Raw genomic sequence first — 20,940 nt, 5'->3', positions numbered from 1 at the left:
AACCAGTAACTAGTGGTGTTCCGCAGGGGTCAGTGCTGGGTCCCCAACTCTTTACAATCTATATTAACGATTTGGAGGAGGGGACCGAGTGTAACATATCAAAGTTTGCAGATGATACAAAGATGGGAGGGAAAGTAGTGAGTGAGGAGGACATAAAAAACCTGCAAAGGGACATAGACAGGCTAAGTAAGTGGGCAGAGATTTGGCAGATGGAATACAATACTGGAAAGTGTGAGGTTATGCACTTTGGCAGGAAAAATCATAGAGCAAGTTATTATCTTAATGGCAAGAAACTGGAAAGTACTGTAGTACAAAGGGATCTGGGGGTCCTGGTGCACGAAACTCAAAAAGTTAGTATGCAGGTGCAGCAAGTGATTAAGAAGGCCAATGGAATGTTGGCTTTTATTGCTAGGGGGTTGGAATATAAAAACAGGGAGGTATTGCTGCAGTTGTACAAGGTATTGGTGAGGCCGCACCTGGAATACTGCATACAGTTTTGGTGTCCATACTTAAGAAAAGACATACTTGCTCTCGAGTCAGTACAAAGAAGGTTCACTCGGTTAATCCCGGGGATGAGGGGGTGGTCATATGAGGAGAGGTTGAGTAGATTGGGACTCTACTCATTGGAGTTCAGAAGAATGAGAGGCGATCTTATTGAAACATATAAGATTGTGAAGGGGCTTGATCGGGTGGATGCGGTGAGGATGTTCCCAATGACGGGTGAAACTAGAACTAGGGGGCATAATCTTAAAATAAGGGGCTGCTCATTCAAAACTGAGATGAGGAGAAACTTCTTCACTCAGAGGGTGGTAGGTTTGTGGAATTTGCTGCCCCAGAAAGCTGTGGAAGCTACATCATTAAATAAATTTAAAACAGAAATAGATAGTTTCCTAGAAGTAAAGGGAATAAAGGGTTACGGGGAGCGGGCAGGAAATTGGACATGAGTCTGGGTTCGGAATGGTCATGGCCCTGTGGGTAGTGGAGCGGGCCCAGGGGCTGTGTAGCCTTGTTCTGCTCCTACTGTGTTCTAATTCTGTTAGATTTCAGGAGATGGTTTTATTCCTGTTCCTGGCTGGGGTGGAGATCGCCTTTACAGAAGGTAAGTGCTGTAGAAACTATAGGGACAGAGTGATCTCCTGGAAGAATTTCGATCGCCTAGATGGGTCGGAGAGGAATTTCCCAGATTTTTTTCTCCCAAATTGGCCATTGGGTCTTTATCTGGTTTTTCGCCTCTCCCGGGAGATCACATGGGTTCGGGTGGATGCAGAGTGATAGAAGATTTGAGGTTAGGATCAGATCAGCCATGATCTTATTGAATGGTGGAGCAGGCTCGAGGGGCCGATTGGCCTACTCCTGCTCCTATTTCTTATGTTCTTATGTTCTTAAGAGGTTTTGACAGATGAAATATCAGCATTTCACAGCTGTTTGAAGCTGTCAAACACTGACAGTCTTACTTCTAACCTGAGTCCTTCTCCACAGACTCAGTTAGAAATCTCTCCTGCGCAGAAAGCTGAAGGCTGTCACTTTTGACAGTTCGCAGCCATTCTGCTTTCTGTGCCGGTGAGATGAGGAACTCCCGAGACCTAAAGGAAGGAAGGCTGAAAAGGTAATTTACACTTCTTTAATCACTTTAGACACACCAAACACACTTACCTTTGCACTCATGCACCCATCACTCACCTGAACACCAACATCTCGACCTCTCCAAGCCCTTCAAACCGACGGCCCGCCTCCTCTAACTTGGTGTGGTTTGGAGCCGTCGGGAATCCCACACTTCAACATTAAAAATAGGGGTTAGGCTAAAAGCTGCCTGTTAACAATGTCGAGTTGACATTGGCTTGTTCTCTCTACACAGATGCGGCCGGACCTGCTGTGATTTCCAGCAAAAAAAAAAAAATGTTTTTTGTCTTTTTTTGTTTTTCATACAGACCCCAGCATCTGCAATATTTGACCCCTTGTGACCCCACCTCATTGTTCTTTGATGTAATGTTTTCCTGACCGGCCTGTTTCGACACCATTCACACCTTTGATTGCTGTGATTATCTCTCTGCCGAGGTGTGATAAATGGCAGTTGGCAAGATTATCTGTAAACATCTGACATTATTCTCTGACTATATAAGCTGTGTCTTTATGCATTTCTCCACTTCATCTGACGAAGGAGCAGCGCTCCGAAAGCTTGTGATTTCAAATAAAGCTGTTGGACTATAACCTGGTGTTGTGTGACTTCTTACATTTGTTAACTACCTGTTAACAGGCAGTTAATTGGCACTAATCCCTTCCCGCCTCGGGTAGGTGGGTCCCAGTGCGGGGCGGGCACGCGCCTCCTTTGAAACTTACATGGAGGCGGGTTGGGGGCGGGATGGTGTCGGGACCCACGAATTCGGGACTTTAACCCCCCGCACGCCTCCAAACCCGACTCCACAGCACACTGAAAATCGAGCCCTTTCTCTTTATTTACTCCATCTAAAGCCTTCATGATTTTAAACACCTCAATCAAATCTCCCCTTAGCCTTCTCTGCTCCAAGCAGAACAAAACCAAGAGATGCTTTCCAACAACTTCGCTCACTGCATAACAGTGGTAGGTTCCACCCAAACCAAAGTGGAAACCACTCATCGGTTTTCAGAATGCTTCGATAGCACCCACAAAAGAGAGACAGATAGTGACATGAATCAGTCATTCATGAAAGAAAGACTTATGAAATAATACTGAGCGGCCTACGGGTGGCGCTGTCCAGGGAGAGAATAAATACTCGGGCACGGGCCCAGCTTGCGCAGGACATTCTTAACAGGAACTAGTGAAGGACACAACTAGACCTCCATGTTGTAAAACAGTTGATTAAAGCTTTGTTTAACGCTTAGACCAAGTGCCTAGTAGTTTTCTTACGCCAGATAGTTTTTAAAATTTCAAACAGAAGGGTGTTGTCCTCAAGAGTTATGGGGATGGCAGTTCCTCTGCATATCTTAGGCAGTAAGCTGGTGGAGCAGGTTGTCCACCTCTGGTAGACCTGCCCGACTTCTGCACAGGTGGTGAAGGTGAAAATGACTCCTATGGCATTACTCAGGCAATCTTGGGGAGTCTTTATGAGGCAAGTAACATGACCGGGGAGAACAGATCCAAGCCACCGGGCTGTTACCTGGGCTGGAGCGCTTCAGCTATGAAGAGAGACTGGACAGGCTGGGGTTGTTTTCCTTAGAGCAGAGAAGGCTGAGGGGAGGCCTGATTGAGGTGTACAAAATTATGAGGGGCATAGATAGGGTAGATAGAAAGGAACATTTCCCCTTAGTAGAGGGGTCAATAACCAGGGGGCATAGTTTCAAGGTAGGGGGCAGGAGGTTTAGAGGGGATTTGAGGAAAAACTTTTTCACCCAGAGGGTGGTTGGAATCTGGAACTCACTGCCTGAAAGGGTGGTAGAGGCAGGAACCCTCAAAATATTCAAGAAGCATTTAGACGAGCACTTGAAACGCCATAGCATACAAGGCTACGGACCAAGTGCTGGAAAATAGAAACATAGAAACATAGAAGATAGTAGCAGGAATAGGCCATTCAGCCCTTCGAGCCTGCTCCGCCATTCAATGAGATCATGGCTGATCATCCAAATTCAGTACCTTGTCCCTGCCTTCTCCCCATATCCCTTGATCCCTTTAGCCTCAAGAAATATATCCAACTCTTTCTTGAATATATTTAATGAACTGGCCTCCACCGCCCTCTGTGGCAGAGAATTCCATAGGTTCACCACTCTCTGGGTGAAGAAATTCCTCCTCATTTCAGTCCTAAATGGCTTACCCCTTATCCTTAAGACTATGACCCCTGGTTCTGGACTCCCCGTCCATCAGAAACATCCTTCCTGCATCTAGTCTGTCCAGACCTGACAGAATTTTATAGGTTTCGATGAGATCCCCTCTCAATCTTCTAAACTCCAGTGAGTATAAGCCCAATCGACACAATCTCTCCTCATACGTCATTCCTGCCATCCCAGGTATCAGCCTGGTGAATCTTCACTGCACTCCCTCCATGGCAAGAACGTCCTTCCTCAGGTAAGGTGACCAAAACTGCACACAATGCTCAAGCTGCGGTCTCACCAAGGCCCTGTACAACTGTAGCGAGACATCCTTGTTCCTGTACTCGAACCCTCTTGCTACGAAGGCCAACATACCATTTGCCTTCTTAACCGCCTGCTGCACCTGCATGCTTACCTTCAGCGACTGGTGCACAAGGACACCCAGGTCTCTTTGCACTTCCCCTTCTCCCAATCTATTGCCATTCAAATAATAATCTGCCTTCCTGTTTTTGCCACCAAAGTGGATAACCTCACATTTATCCACATTATAGTGCATTTGCCATGTTTCTGCCCAATCACCCAACCTGTCCAAATCGTACTGGAGTTTCCCGACATCCTCCTCACAGCTTACCCTCCCACCCAGCTTTGTGTCATCTGCAAATTTGGAGATATTACATCCAATTCCCTCGTCCAGATCATTAATATATATTGTGAACAGCTGGGGTCCTAGGACCGATCCTTGCGGTACCCCACTAGTCACTGCCTGCCACTCGGAAAACGACCCGTTTATTCCAACTCTTTGCTTTCTGTCCGCCAACCAGTTCTCTATCCAAGTCAATACCTTGCCCCCAATCCCATGTGCCTTAATTTTGCCCGCTAATCTCTTGTGTGGGACCTTATCGAAAGCCTTCTGAAAGTCCAAATACACCACATCCACTGGTTCTCCCTTATCTATTTTATGGGGTTAGAATAGACAGGGCTTGATGGCCGGCACGGACACGATGGGCCAAAGGGCCTCGTTCTGTGCTGTAAAACTCTATGACTATGAAAGAATTCCTCCCAGCATGGAGTGGAGGCGGGGTGGGGGTGGTGTACAGTCCCCACCACTTGGGATGTAAACCTTTGTATGAAAGACCGATACTTGGATATTTTTAGTATAACATGTGTAAGTATAAATGAGAGTGTAGAATAGTGAACTTCACATTAACCAAATATCTATATTTTGCCTGACCTGTAATGACTTGTGCATAAATTGCTAAGGCTTGCTCAAAATGTAACTGCAAAGTCAGCGAGGACTAGTCAAGACTGGTTCTGATAACGGATGGACACACAGCTACACAGTTCAAGGTGAACAATGGTAGAACTATTAGGCTGGATAGGCGCACCAACATCAGTGTTCTCGCTCAGGCCAACATCCTCAGCATCGAAGCTTTGATCACGCTCGATCAGCTCTGATGGACGGGTCGCATCGTCCGCATGCCCGATACTAGACTCCCAAAACAAGTGCTCTACTCGGAGCTCCAACACGGCAAGAGAGCCCCAGGTGGGCAGAGGAAACGCTTCAAGGACACCCTCAAAGCCTCCTTGGAAAAGTGCAACATCCCCACCGAAACCTGGGAATCCCCGGCCCAAGACCGCTCAAAGTGGAAAAGAAGCATCCGGGAAGCCGCCGAACACCTCGAGTCTCTTCGCCGGGAGCAAGTGGAAGCCAAGCGCAAACAGCGGAAGGAGCGCACGTCAACCCAAGCACCCCACCCACCCGCCCCTTCAATCACCTTCTGCCCCGCCTGTGACAGAGACTGTAGGTCCCGCCTTGGACTCATCAGTCACCTGAGAACTCATTTTTAATGTGGAAGCAAGTCATCCTCGGTTCCGAGGGACTGCCTAAGAGAGAGAGAGGTGAGGCTGGGAGGAGTCAGGATGTTACCCTTAATTTGAGTGGCAATGGTATTTTGACCATTAGAACCAATTAAAAAAGGTGATTTTGTTAAAGACCATGGCCCAGAAATTCGGGTCGGAGGCTTCCCGCGGGTGCAAGCCCCCGACCTGCACTTACCTAGTGCGCCGGCCGTTGAGCTGTGGGCCCGCGTGGAATTCTGATCCTGGGCCTGCTCCAGCTGCCGGCGCGCAGTGCTTGCATATCCCAGGGGCGCAGTTAGTTCGATGTGGCCCCTGGGATCACGTGGGCCATGGGGAGCCAATCGGAGCAGGGAATGCTCCATTCATAAGATTGACAGGAAGAGCTGTCAAAACTTATAAATACTACGGGCCCCAAAACATCACTAAATCTTCAAATAAATTTAAAAAAAATATCACATTTTTTAAATAAACTATAAATTACATGAAATAACTATTTTAAACAATAATTTAAATTTTTGAAAAAAATAATTTTATTTTCTAACGGGGCTAAAAATAAACTTACCTTGCTTTAAAGTATTTAAAAATCATAAACCTGTGGAAAAAATGTTTTAATTTTAATTAATTCACCACTTACCTTGTAAAAAGCAGGCCTTACGCCTGCTTTTTATATGTGTAAATTCTGTAGACTTACCCTCCCGGGAAAACCTGTAAAAAAAACCTACGTTCGATGCGCACGCGCAGCCTCTCCTGCACATGCGTTCGAACACTGAACCCCTTCGTTCAGGGGAACGGAAGTGCCGGTTTCCCGCGCATGCGCAGTGCATGCAGGAAACCGGCACTTCCATTGGGCCTACGGGTGAGTACCCCGTCCATACTCACCCATGGAGACCCGAATTTCTGGGCCCATATATGGACACTGGCCAAACGAACTTTTGATAAGAAAAGGGTTAAAAACTCGATACTCAAAGAACTACTTCACACAGACCTACTACGAGAACAAAGGAACAGGCTGAAGATGTCACCTGTGTCCGAGAGGCTCCAGGGACCAAGGGCTGCGAGCTACTCGTTAAACTATCGCCTGTTGTCAAGTATATTACGCTGTAAGCTTAATAAATCTTGATCTATTGCTCAAACATACTGGCTGCTGCCTATTGGTGTCTTGTCCGAGAACTCTGAGAGATCATTAAGATCTTACACCTTGCTTGGGCGCCCCTTTTCTTTTGGCAGCCGCACGGTTTGAGTGTTGGGCAGGACCCCGCCCTGAACTGTGGCGACCCCTCCCAACAACCTATTCAGCTCTTTGTCGCTGTGGCTGGCGGGCCGCAGGTGGCGGGGATGGGGGACAGATGGACGATCCTGGTCTTCTGGTTGTCCGCGTTGCCCGCCAGCTCCAGGATCTCGGCGGTCAGGGCACTCGCCAACACCAGCCACAAAGATGGGAGCTCCGGCCCCCCCAACACACGCAGCGTAGTGACCCATGTGCAACAGCCGGTGAATACGGCCAACGAGGAACCAGGGCCCTCTCCCCGAATGAACGAGTCTTCCCTTTCTCTCCGATCCTGGGATGGCAGGAATGACATATGAGGAGAGATTGGGTCGATTAGGCTTATATTCGCTGGAGTTTAGAAGAATGAGAGGGGATCTCATTGAAACTTATAAAATTCTAACAGGACTAGACAGACTAGATGCAGGAAGGCTGTTCCCGATGGCGGGGGAGTCCAGAACCAGGGGTCACAGTCTAAGGATAAGGGGTAAGCCATTTAGGACAGAGATGAGGAGGAATTTCTTCACCCAGAGAGTGGTGAACCTGTGGAATTCTCTACCACACAGGGCAGTTGAGGCCAATTCATTAAATATATTCAAGAAGGAGTTAGATATATTTCTTAAGGCTAAGGGGATCAAGGGATATGGGGAGAAAGCAGGGACAGGGTACTTAATTTGGATGATCAGCCATGATCGCATTGAATGGCGGAGCAGGCTTGAGGGGCCGAATGGCCTACTCCTGCTCCTATCTTCAATGTTTCTACGATCGTTTTACCGCGATCAGACATGTTATTGTTTCAGCGCTCAATAACTATCCAACTGGAATTTGCAAATGGTAACCGTCAAGATACGGAGTCAATGTTGAGGACTTCCAGGGCCACTCCTCCCCGGCTGTATACCACTGTGCCGTCACCCCTGGTGGGTCTGTCCTTGATTCCCTTAGTATCCAAAAAAACTATCGATGTCTGCCTTGAATATACTCAACGACTGAGCCTCCACAGCCCTCTGGGGTAGAGAATTCCAAAGATTCACCATCCTCTGAGTGAAGAAATTTCTCCTCATCTCAGTCCTAAATGGCCAACCCCTTATTCTGAGACTGTGACCCCTGGTTCTAGACTATCCTCCTTGGCTATCGAAAGCAACCACTCAATTCTCTTGATTTCCTGAGTAGTGAAATAATAGCTCTTTTAATAATAATAACTTGTAAAGAGACAACTCTGCCATTGACAGGGACACAATAAAGAACTCAGGCGCAAAGGGCAGAGCAAGGATATTTTAGAGTGTAAATAGGGGTAATCACAGAAATCTACTGAGGCTTCATATTTAATGGTCGGTGTCTTGAGGTTTTTTGTCCTCAGTTGAATGATGGACTCATTCAATGGAGGACGGCTGAATTGAAATATTTTGCTCGCAGTTATTTACTGTTGCAGATTACGAACTCTCACAACTGGTGAACTCTGGAGAACGTCTCAGGGAAACATACACAAGCATTTAGATCTCTGGATAGACCACGCCTGGAGCACTGTGCGCAGTTCTGGGCACCACATCTTAGGAAGGATCTATTGACCTATTGGAGGGAGTGCAGCGTAGATTCATCAACATGATACCTGGATTCCAAGGGTTGAACTGCGAGGCGAGATTACACAAACTAGGGTTGTATCCCCAGGAATTTAGATGGTCAAGGGGCGATTTGATCGAAGTTTTCAAGATATCAAGAGGAACTGATAGGGTAGATAGAGAAACTATTTCCGCCGAATGGGGCATCTAGGACTAGGGGGCAGAGTCTAAAAATTAGAGCCAAGCCTTTCAGGAGTGAAGTTAGGAAACACTTCTACACACAAATGGTGTTGAAGTTTGGAACGCTCTTCCGTAAATAGCAACTGATGCTAGATCAATTGTTAATTTTAAATCTGAGATTGATAGATTTTTGTTAACCCAGAGGTATTAAGGGATATGGGCCAAAGGCGGGTGTATGGAGTTCGGTCACAGATCCGCCATGATCTTATTGATTGGCGGAACAGGCTCGAGGGGCTAAATGGCCTCCTCCTGTTCCTATTGGTTCTTATTGCAGTTGGGATTAACATTGTTAAACCTTCTTATGGAAGAAAGTCTAAAATGCGGACTGTTAGGGCATCTTGCTTCTCCATCGAATAAATCTGGACAAACTAATTCAGCCTTGAATGTCCGAGTCCCCTAAAAGTTGGCGCACCTATATTTAGAAGATTTCTTTCCACTGTTTCGCCAATAAATCTTGATTGTGAAATGCACTCCACTAACTCAATAACTCAACAGATGTGAGCTCCTCTATGAATACGCTTTAAAGATTATGACCAAAAGACTAACAAGGAAAGCTTGAAGAGAAAATGTGTAGCGCATCGCAAATGGCAATGTTGGCCCTGATTCAACCTGTAAAGGACACAGCTGGCTTTTAATTTTGCAAAGAGGTTTAAATAAAATTATAAATAGTGCTAGTACAGATGAGTAAAGTCTGACCTGGGTCATAACCACTCGGAGTGAAGTAGATAATGATAGACCTCAACTGCGCGATGGAGCTGAGTGGAAAGACGTTGCATTTAGCAAAGGGTCAGAGGTCTACACAATTCCATCAACTAGCTTCTCCACTTTGGTCAAAAGCAATGGATGCTTATGTACTTGTATATGCAAAGTCATACTTCAGCATTTGCTTTTTAGTTTTGCTCGCAAATTTACCTCATAAATGTTTTACAATATGCTATAGTGGATCTCCCATGGTGCCGCCCATGGTGCGCTGGAGAAGACATTCCTCAGCAGTGCGTCCGTGACTACTGAAAGCAAATTTGATGAGCGGTGTGCTCAGCGAAGTAAGTGATAAAGTGTTTTTTTTAAATATATGGTAATACTTGAAGAAAAATCAGCTCTTTAAAAAAAGATTTAGTCATTACTCCCAATCTTTACACAGAGGGGAGAAAATTGCAGGGTTACGGGGAAAGAGCAGGAGGAGTGGGGCTACTTGGACAGCTCTTTCAAAGAGCCGTCATGGGCAGGATGGGCCGAATGGCCTCCTTCTGTGCTGTATGATTCTACGAGGCTGAAATGTCTTCAGCAGCAACTGAAGAACAGTTTGCTGCTTGCCATGACCACCTCTTGATTAGCTGAAATTTCCTAGGAACCAATGAAAATGTGTGCTTGGAGAACAGGAAGGATGTTCCCGATGGCGGCGGAGTCCAGAACCAGGGGTCACAGTCTAAGGATAAGGGGTAAGCCATTTGGGACAGAGATGAGGAGGAATTTCCTCACCCAGAGAGTGGTGAACCTGTGGAATTCTCTACCACAGAAGGCAGTTGAGGCCAATTCATTAAATATATTCAAGAAGGAGTTGGATATATTTCTTGAGGCTAAAGGGATCAAGGGATATGGGGAGAAAGCAGGGACAGGGTACTGAGTTTGGATGATCAGCCATGATCTCATTGAATGGCGGAGCAGGCTCGAGGGGCCAAATGGCCTACTCCTGCTCCTATCTTCTATGTTTCTATGTAGAACAAAGTGACTGCGGCTGGGGGGGTGGGTGGTTGGTTTTTTTTTGGTGGGGGGGGGTATTTCGGACCTACCAGCAGGTGGTCGTCCACTCCAGGGTCCAGAGGGAGGGGCGGACACCCGACGAGGACGAGTGGCGGAGGAACCCGCTTGCCAACTTCGCCTCCTTCGAGAGGGAGAGGGTCCTTGGTGCCAGCGAGGCTGCCCGGCGATGGAGGAGAAGGTGGCGGCCTTCTATCTGAAGCTCAAGATTAAGACCTTCTCCCACTCTCCCCGCCAGTGATCAGGACAAGCCTCAGTTCTAGGTGTCCCATTATAGAAAGCACATTAAAGCCTTAAGCAGCGTGCAATGTTGATTTACCAGGATTGGGATACTACAGTTATGAGGACAGGCTTGAGATACCGGGGCAATTTAGACCAAGGGTAAGAGGAGATTTAATCAAAGTTTTAAAAAAAATTATGAAAGGTTTGGACAGGATTTTTTTTTTGCGTGTTGGATACCTTGCACGTGTGACCGATCTAACTTTCTGTATATGCTTCCAACCTCCTCTGGCATTGCTCATAGGCTGTCTGGAGCATTGCTGTGATGATTGGCTGCTACCCTCGCCTGTCCCTTTAAGGAGATGATTGAGGTGCCCCCTGTGGGGAAGTGGTCTAAACAGGCGTCCTGAGTTCAATCAGAGGATGATTACTGTTGTCTCTCTAGGTTAGCAGTGTCTTGATTCCTGTCCATGGAGAAAGATCAGGGGGTCGATTTTCATTGACCCGTGGAGTCGGGATTGGAGGCGTGCGGGGGTTAAAGTCCCGAATTCGAGGGTCCCGACACCATCCCGCCCCCAACCCGCCTGCATGTAAGTTTCAAAGGAGGCGGGTACCCGCCCCGAACTGGGACCCGCCTACCTGAGGCGGGAAGGGATTAGTGCCAATTAACTGCCTGTTAACAGGTAGTTAACAGGCAGTTTTTAGCCTAATCCCTATTTTAAAGCTTGAAGTGTGGGATTCCCGATGGCTCCAAACCACGCCAAGTTAGAGGAGGCGGGCCGTCGGGTTGAAGGACTTGGAGGGGTCGAGATGTCGGTGTTCAGGTGAGTGATGGGTGCATGAGTGCAAAGGTAAGTGTGTTTGGTGTGTAAAGAAGTTTAAATTACCTGTACTTACCTTTTCAGCCTTCCTTCCTTTCGGTCTCGGGAGTCCTTCATCTAACCGGCACAGAAAGCAGAATGGCTGCGAACTGTCAAAAGTGACAGCCTGCAGCTTTCTGTGCCGGTGAGATTTCTAACTGAGTCTGTGGAGAAGGACTCAGGTTAGAACTAAGACTGTCAGTGTTTGACAGCTTCAAACAGCTGTGAAACACTGATATTTCATCTGTCAAAACGTCTTGACAGATGAAATTTCAACCTGTGACGTCACCTGTTGCCGGGTGGCCCTTAATTGGCCTGCTGAGCCCGCTGGGCGGGCTCAACAAGGTCAATCAAGTTAAAATCGCGTGGATTGGCCGCATCTCGATGGAGGCGGGACTACAACCCCGAAAGTTGTAGTCCCGCCTCCTTCCCGACTTCTGAATGAAAATCATCCCCCTGGTGATTGCAAAGTCAGAAAGTATCAGCAGGAAATGACTGGCTTTCTTTCTCGTTTTGTTTAAGAATAGCAAGTTAAGATTTGTTGCGTTTTTTTTTTACACAAAGTGTGATGTCGGAACCCTGATGCGTGAAGCGGAACAGATGACTTTGAAACTTTTTACAGACAGATAACTGGTACAGTACATGCAGTGCCTGCAATAAAACGGAATTACTGGGAAAAACACTAATGATATAGCGTTTTAATGGCCTTATCCTTTAAATAGATGAAAGTTCTAGCAGTCAATCATAGTTCCAACTATGCACCACCACATCGTCTCATTATCAAACTGTTTTTGCGGCAGAATATTAGCTGAGATGTGTGCAACCAACAGGCAGAATGATGAGTGAGAAAAATCTTTATCCTGTTAATTAGCAGTCACGAAACAAGGATAGGATTGTAGTCTGAATATGTTTCAGTGCTCAGGGGAAGTCAAGAATTGGAAATATTATATGCACAGGCCAAACCTTCATCGCCACCTCTCGATTAGGTATTTTACAACCTCCCAGGACTCGACACTGAGTTCAACAATTTCAGATCATAACCTCCGCTCCCATTTTTTCCAGACGGCAGGTGCCTGTAATGGTTCTGCGGTTGCCATTTTCAGCTCCTCTAGACCCATCTTTTGTTTCTTTACATTGTCCCATTGCACCCCCCCCCCGCCCACCCCTTGCCCCCGCCACTCCCTTTTGCCTCGCACCATCATCCAATTATTTTTTTTGGGGTGCGCGGTCCCTTTAAGTGGCCCATTCGCATTTTCGTGCACGCGCGGTTATTCCGATCGAAAGGCTGGCCAGCGTGGGAGCTCCAGACCACCGCGCGGCCGCGCAGCTCAATGGGCACATTGTCATTTAATCTCTCCTGCCTCCCACCCTATCGCAGGCCTTCCCTCATCCCCCCTCCTTTCCCTGCCTCTGCACTTACTTAAAACATGATTATATCTCTAGCATTTTCCCGTTCTGATGAAAGGGCATCGATCTGAAACGTTAACTCGGTTTCTGTCTCCACGGATGCTGCTGAGAGCTTCCAGCATTTGCTGGTTTTATTCCTTCATTACCACTTCTGATGGCAAGAGTCCCACTGATTGTAATAATGCTGGAAAGGAGCTGGCTGGATTTTATATCGACGCTGTGAGCATAACCTACTTCAATCTTTTCTGACTGTTGTACTGCTTCAAAAAAAATATCTAATTTGTTACCTCCAAGCAGATAAAATTGCTCAATTCCTCTGTCTAGTATTGGTTTCAATGATATGACTATCAAGCATAAGATATTTCTGTGTAATGAAAATGCCTATTGCTGTTACTGGTCTACTGGGCAGGTCCAGTCTTCAAAATATGCCTGGGCATTCAAGCCTATTAGATTGACAAAAAACCTATATGAACTTCTACTGGCTGCTAAGCAATCTCAACATTTACAATTTTGCCGGTTCTTCCTTTATTTTCAAGTTGAGGCTCTAACCTGGGCAAAGGGAGGAGCAGACAATCTTCTGGACCGAGGTCCCTTCGCAAAATACTCCTCCGTTGAGCGGTGCTGGGTTGGTGCAGGTGCGTGTCCGTTTTTGCCATCCTCTGCCACAATGGATGCTACAAGGTGACCATTCTGTCCATGTCGACCAGGCACCATTCACTGAAACAAATACATCCGTTAGACATGTTAGATACTCTCTGAAGATGATGGGTATAGTCAGACTACTGACTATGGTGACTGATGTAAGAAAACTACTCGGCACTTGGTCTAAGCGTTAATCAAAGCTATAATCAACTGTTTTACAACATGGAGGTCTAGTTGTGTCCTTCACTAGTTCCTGTTAAGAATGTCCTGCGCAAGCTGGGTCCATGCCCGAGTTTTATACACTCCCTGGACAGCGCCACCCGCAGGCCGCTCAGTTGATTGATGTCGGTGACAGCCTTGGCTCAGTGGGTAGCACTCTCTCCTCTGAGTCAGAAGGTTATGGGTTGGAGCCCCCCACTCCAGAGATGCACTGCAGCAATTCGCCGAGGCTTCTTCGGCAGCACCTCCCAAACCCGCGACCTCTTCCACCTAGAAGGACAAGGGCAGCAGGCGCAATGGGAACACCACCACCTCCAAGTTTCCCTCCAAGTCACACATCATCCTGACTTAGAAGTATATCGCCGATCCTTCATCGTCGCTGGGTCAAAATCCTGGAACTCCCTCCCTAACAGCACTGTGGGAGCACCTTCACCACATGGGACTGCAGCGGTTCATGAAGGCGGCTCACCACCACCTTCTCAAGGGCAATTAGGAATGGGCAATAAATGCTGGCCTTGCCAGCGACACCCACATCCCATAAAAACAAATTTAAAAAAAGCTTGAGCCCCTAATCTAGGCTGGCGCTTCTGTGCAATACCGAGGGTGGGCCGTCTTTCAGATGAAGCGTTGAACCGGGGCTCCACCTGCCCTCTCAGGTGGATGTAAAAGCTTCCACGCCACTTATTTAAACAAGAGCAGGGGAGTTCCCCGGGTGTCCTGGCCATCATTTATCTCTCAAGCAACAACCTAAAACATCTGGTCATTTATTTCATTGCTGTCTGTGGGAGCTTGCTGTGCGCAACTTGTCTGCCGCGTTTCCCACGTTACAACAGTGACCACACTTCAGAAGTGCTTAATTGGCTGTAAAGCGCCGTTGGGACGTCCCGAGCTTGTGGAAGACACAACATAAATGCAAGTCTTTCTTTAAACTGAATATTTCAAAATGGTTGCACTTCTTACCAAATACCGTCAGTGTGGCAGCCGTGCTCCGTCTCTTGGCAACTACATTCGAAGCAACGCAGGTATAGTTGCCTGAATCGGAGAGGTGCGCTTGCTCAATGATTAGATTGTGGTCTGCTGTGGTGTAAATGTTCGGGTCACGCTGAGGATCAATCGGTTCTTCGTTCTTTAGCCATTCCACCTACAAAGAAAGACAAAAGAAACTACTGGGTAAGAAGTTCTCCAGGAAACAATGCTTAAGAACATAAGAAATAGGAGCAGGAGTCGGCCATTCAGCCCCTCGAGCCTGCTCTGCCATTCAATGAGATCATGGCTGATCTTCTGCCTCAACTCCACCTTCCCGCCCTTTCCCTATATCCCCTGATTACCTTCGTGTCAAAAAATCTATCGATCTCTGTGTTGAATATGCTCAATCACTGAGCATCCACAGCCCTCTGGGGTAGAGAATTCCAAAGATTCACCACCCTCTGTGAAGAAATTTCTCCTCATCTCGGAACTAAATGGCTGACCCCTTATCCTGAGACGATGACCCCTGGTTCTAGACTCTCCAGCCAGGGGAAACATTCTCCCGTCATCTATGCAATTAATGCAATTGAACATAGAATCATAGAATGGTTACAGCACAGAAGGAGGTCATTCGGCCCGTCGATCCCGTGCCGGCTCTCTGCAAGAGCACTTCAGCTAGTCCCACTCCCCCGCCCTTTCCCCGTAGCCCGACAAATGTTTTCTTTCAGGTACTTATCCAATTCCCTTTTGAAAGCCACAATTGAGTCTGCCTCCACCACCCTTTCAGGCAGTGCATTCCAGATCCTAACCACTCGCTGCGAAAAAAATATTTTCCTCATGTCACCTTTGGTTCTTCTGCCAATCACCTTAAATCTGTGTTCTCTGGTTCTCAACCCTTCCGGGAACAGTTTCTATTTACTCTGTCCAGATGTCTCGTGATTTTGAACATCTCTATCAAATCTCCTCTCAACCTTCTTTGCTCTAAGGAGAACAAACCCAGCTTCTCCAGTCTATCCACGTAACTGAAGTCCCTCGTCCCTGGAACCATTCTTGTAAATCTTTTCTGCAACCTCTCTAAGGGCCTTCACATCCTTCCTAAAGTGCGGTGCCCAGAATTGGACACAGTACTCCAGTTGAGGCCGAACAGGCACTGCAGCACCTCCAGAATCCGCATCTGTCCATAAAGTTCGCAAACCTTCACACAGCAGACCCCCCCACATCCCGGCAGATCTTTCTTATGGACAATGTCGGCCGTTTGCAACTCTTAACTCTGGCGAGGTGTCAAAGATCCTGCTCTCGGAGCACTGCCAATACCCACAAGGAGGCACGAGGAGCTTCCCTGGCGTGACCCGCTCTGATGATTTTGGCAGCATTGCCCTGCAATATTCAGTCAGATTTTAGAGGCCAGACGATATTTCATACAGGTTTAACTCCGCACCCCTCTGCTGATTCAATTACGGGGTAAGAAACTAATATTTTGTGCCCTTAAGTAAGCGATAAATCCCAGCTGTAACACAAATTATGTTTTTCATTTTTCACCAAATTTATAATGAAAACTCTGTGATCCCCCTGGGGTATTTTCACTGACTCAATAGATTACAGTAAGGTTAATATTATTCAGCTACTTAGAATATCCGATGGAAGTTTCTCACGCAACTATGCGACCAGAAGCGCTTCAATCAAGTGATGTATAGCCAATGGAGACGTCCTTGTGATACTTTGTTCAAACATGCGTGTTCAAACTGATAGTTCTTCAAAATTATCTACTGTTTTAAAAAAAAAACCCTCATAATTTCCGCAGCTGTCACCATGGTGACAGTCACTGTCGTTTGGTTAGTACTTGATTGTAAGGACAGGTTCGGAAGATGTTTTACTGAATGATTTTTGCAATATTGCAGGCGCAATTTTGTGCCCTTAATTATCTTGACTTTTTTTCCCACAGCTTTTTTGTGCTAGTCTCAACTGACATGCACGAGCTACATTCCTGCGATTGTCCCAGCACGTCCCTGGCTATTCATTGTACTTATACTTCGGTTCTTCTTCTCTTCTTAGGCAGTCCCTCGGACCCGAGGATGACTTGCTTCCACATTAAAAATGAGTTCTCAGGTGACTGATGAGTCCAATGCGGGACCTACAGTCTCTGTCACAGGTGGGGCAGACGGTGGTTGAAGGGGCGGGTGGGTGGGGTGCTTGGGTTGACGTGCGCTCCTTCCGCTGCCTGCGCTTGGCTTGCGCTTGCTCCTGGCCGCGAAGAGACTCGAGGTGTCGGGCGCCTTCCCGGATGCTTCTCCTCCACTTTGTGCGGTCTTGGGCCAGGGATTCCCAGGTGTCGGTGGGGATGTTACACTTTTTCAAGGAGGCTTTGAGGGTGTCCTTGAAGCGTTTCCTCTGCCCACCTGGGGCTCTCTTGCCGTGCCGGGGCTCCGAGTAGAGCGCTTGTTTAGGGAGTTCAAGGGCGAAAAAGGAGAAACATAATGAGAGATAGAATCTCTCTAATACAACCTCTTAAATGCAATCCATATGTGCCGTTAGTGTCCTTATGAAGATAAGTGGATCGTTTGCCGCTCATTCATTTCGTAATATCGCAGAAAATCTCACCAACAGCAGCTCTTCATTTCCCCCCAGCTCAGTGCCCATCCACTTCTGCTCGTCCAGCTAAGTTGTGGTGGTTGAAGGTCAATCATCTCAGCTCCAGGACATCGCTGCAGGAGTTCCTCAGGGCAGTGTCCTCGGCCCAACCATCTTCAGCTGCTTCATCAATGACCTTCCCTCCAACATAAGTTCAGAAATGGGGATGTTCGCTGATGACTGCACAGTGTTCAGCGCCATTCACAACTCCTCATATAATGAAGCAGTCCATGCCCACATGCGACAAGACCTGGATAATGTTCAGGCTTGGGCTGATAAGTGGCAGGTAACATTCGCGCCACACAAGTGCCAAGCAATGACTATCTCCAACAGGCGAGAGTCTAACCATCTCCCCTTGACATTCAATGGCATTACCATCGCCGAGTCCCCCACCATCAACATCCTGGGGGTCACCATTAAGCAGAAACTTAACTGGACCAGCCACATAAATACTGTGGCAACAAGAGCAGGTCAGAGGCTAGGTATTCTGTGGCGAGTGTCTCACCTCCTGACTCCCCAAAGCCTTTCCACCATCTACAAGGCACAAGTAAGGAGTGTGATGGAATACTCTCCACTTGCCTGGATGAGTGCAGCTCCAACAACACTCAAGAAGCTCGACACCATCCAGCACTAAGCAGCCCGCTTGATTGGCACCCCATCTACCACCTTAAACATTCACTCCCTCCACCACCAGCGCACCGTGGCTGCAGTGTGTACCATCCACAAGATGCACTGCAGCAACTCGCCAAGGCTTCTTCGGCAGCACCTCCCAAACCCGTGAACTCTTCCACCTAGAAGGACAAAGACAGCAGGCGCATGGGAGCACCACCACCTCCAAGTTCCCCTCCAAATCACACACCATCCTGACTTAGAAGTATATCGGCTGATCCTTCATCGTCGCTGGGTCAAAATCCTGGAACTCCCTCCCTAACAGCACTGTGGGAGTACCATCACCACACGGACTGCAGCGGTTCAAGAAGGCAGCTCACCACCACCTTCTCAAGGGCAATTAGGGATGGGCAATAAATGCTGGCCTTGCCAGTGACGCCCTGATCCCATAAACGAATAAAAAAATACTCGGAGATCTCTCTTTGTAACACAGTTGGGTAGCAATCGGTCATGGCCAGAAAGAAAGGTGTGCAGACAGCGCACGTCTGACCCGGGGTGTAGGGAGGTGGGGAGGGGGGCAATCGCTGGCCGGCAGCGGTCCTCAGGAGTGCCGCGGGGCCGGGATCAAGCTGTAAAAAATTAATTTTTTGACATTCCCATTTTGATGGCAGCCGCTTGCTAGGCTGCACCCGTGGCACTAGGCAAACCTGTCCCCGGTGCAGGGCAGCCCAATCTGGCAGAGGGGTCCTAAAACAGATGTTAGGCCCCTCGTGAACATATGCACGGGGCCTAATGCCTTTTTTATGGTGCCGCCAGGAATGTCTAATAAAGAAAAAAAAACACCTATATGGTTGCGGAACTATTTCGGGCATTCTTGGGGTATGAGACATAGCCCCGTGAAACTGGAACCTTTGCCCCTGTTTTCCACTCAAAAAGAACGGGAACATAAGAATTAGGATCGGGACTAGGCCATTCGGCCCCTCAAGCCTGCTCCACTATTCAATAAGATCATAACTGATCTTCGACCTCAACTCCACTTCCCCGCCCTGTCCCCATACCCCTCGATTCCCCTAGAGTCCAAAAATCTATCGATTTCTGTCTTGAATATACTCAATGACTCAGCATCCACAGCCCTCTGGGGTAGGGAATTCCAAAGATTCACAACCCTCTAAGTGAAGAAATTCCTCCTCATCTCAGTCCTAAATGGCTGACCCCTTATCCTGAGACTACGCTCCCTAGTTCTAGATTGATGTGGAGATGCCGGTGTTGGACTGGGGTGGACAAATGTGAGAAGTCACACAACACCAGGTTATAGTCCAACAGCTTTATTTGAAATCACAAGCTTTCGGAGCGCTACTCCTTCGTCAGGTGAAGTGGAGAGATGCATATAGGCACAGCATATATAGTCAGAGAACACTGCCAGATGATTACAGGTAATCTTTCTAACTGCCCTTTATCACACCTCGGCAGAGAGATAATCACAGCAATCAAAGGTGTGAATACTTTGAACTGATAGCCAAGTTCCGCACTCATGAGGACGGCCTCAACCGGGATCTTGGGTTCATGTCACGCTACATGTAACCCCACCTGATGTAGAGTCATCCAGACTCGAGTCGTCGCTGGCTTGTTTTCTCTACACAGATGCAGCTGGACCTGCTGTGATTTCCAGCAAAAAAATTTTTTTTTTTTTTCTTGATTGTTTTTGGTTTGTTTTTTGTTTTTCATACAGACCCCAGCACCAGCAACATTTGACCCCTTGTGACCCCACCTCATTGTTCTTCGATGTAATGTTTTCCTGACTGACCAGTTCGGACACCATTCACATCTTTGATTGCTGTGATTATCTCTCTGCCGAGGTGTGATAAAGGGCAGTTAGAAAGATTACCTGTAATCATCTGGCAGTGTTCTCTGACTATATATGCTGTGCCTATATGCATCTCTCCACTTCACCTGACGAAGGAGCAGCGCTCCAAAAGCTTGTGATTTCAAATAAAGCTGTTGGACTATAACCTGGTGTTGTGTGACTTCTCACATTAGTTCTAGATTCTCCAATATCTATCCCAATAAGTGTCATAGAATTATAAGCTGTTTTTAAATACACTTCAATTTATGTCCTTCACCTGCATATGAAGACAGGAGTGCCATTTGCCACCCAAGTAAATTCATTCATTCGTTGCTCTGGAGGAGTACGGAGTCTCCATGGTGTCATCCGGTAGGACCTCCATGGCCCGGGAAGTAGACTGAGCTTCCCGAACATGTTGTCCTACCGTTTCCAGATGCTTCAGCTTTGTGCAATTCACAGAGGGATTAACTATGGTTTGCACCAAGTACGTTAGAACAGGTGAGCAAGCGGCATTAGAACAGGTGTGTCACGATTATCCGGTGTTCTGCTGGTCCCCCACAAACAGAAATCAGGTTCCGCAAAAATTCGTGCCGGAGAATTGTGACCGAATGCAATCTTTGACGCTAAAAATAGCGTGGGCAAATCTATTTCTTTCCAGGAGGAAAATATACCCTAAATAAGGTTCAAAAATGATTTTCTCTGCTCTCTTTCATCAGCCTCCTTCGTCAGAAAACGTGGTGTTTTTTACTTATTGAATCCACCTGCTGCAGTGTTTTCTCCTAGTTGTTTAAAACGCAAGAGGACAAACACTGCTATTATGCTCCTGGGAAATCAGCGGCTTAATTCTAATTGGCAACAGGGGGTCTTAAATTGGCCTGTCACAATAACACTCAAAAAGGATGGACTGCTGCAAGACAGGTAGTCGCATGACTGGAATCAAAGTCTGGATGTTGTAAATTAAAACGTGCCTCCAACTCTGAAAGCCCAGGTGCGACCTAGACATGAAACGCATTGAAATTCCAGCGTGAACCCGCACTCCCGGCTAATAATGAGAAGATCTATAGTGGGAATGCAAGGACATATATGGAT

At 47.3% G+C, this 20,940-nt stretch overlaps 1 protein-coding gene across 2 annotated transcripts in view; it reads right to left on the bottom strand.

The window, feature by feature from the left end:
• LOC147097912 (netrin receptor UNC5D-like) overlaps positions 1–20,940 on the bottom strand; it is a 743,147-nt gene that overhangs the window by 204,448 nt on the left and 517,759 nt on the right. For both annotated transcript variants that reach the window (XM_085970980.1, XM_085970983.1), the window contains exons 5-6: positions 14,766–14,946; positions 13,494–13,661 (exon numbers count right to left, since the gene is read on the bottom strand). In XM_085970980.1, coding sequence (XP_085827106.1) covers positions 13,494–13,661; positions 14,766–14,946 — 349 coding nt within the window. The remainder of the gene's footprint in view (positions 1–13,493; positions 13,662–14,765; positions 14,947–20,940) is intronic.

Source organism: Somniosus microcephalus, chromosome 30, assembly GCF_052327205.1.
Source record: "Somniosus microcephalus isolate GS21.2 chromosome 30, FLI_Smic_1.0, whole genome shotgun sequence".
In the NCBI taxonomy this organism is placed as follows: domain Eukaryota; kingdom Metazoa; phylum Chordata; class Chondrichthyes; order Squaliformes; family Somniosidae; genus Somniosus; species Somniosus microcephalus.
The sequence above is the reverse complement of the archived record's forward strand: the minus strand, read 5'-3'. Positions and strand labels throughout refer to the sequence as shown.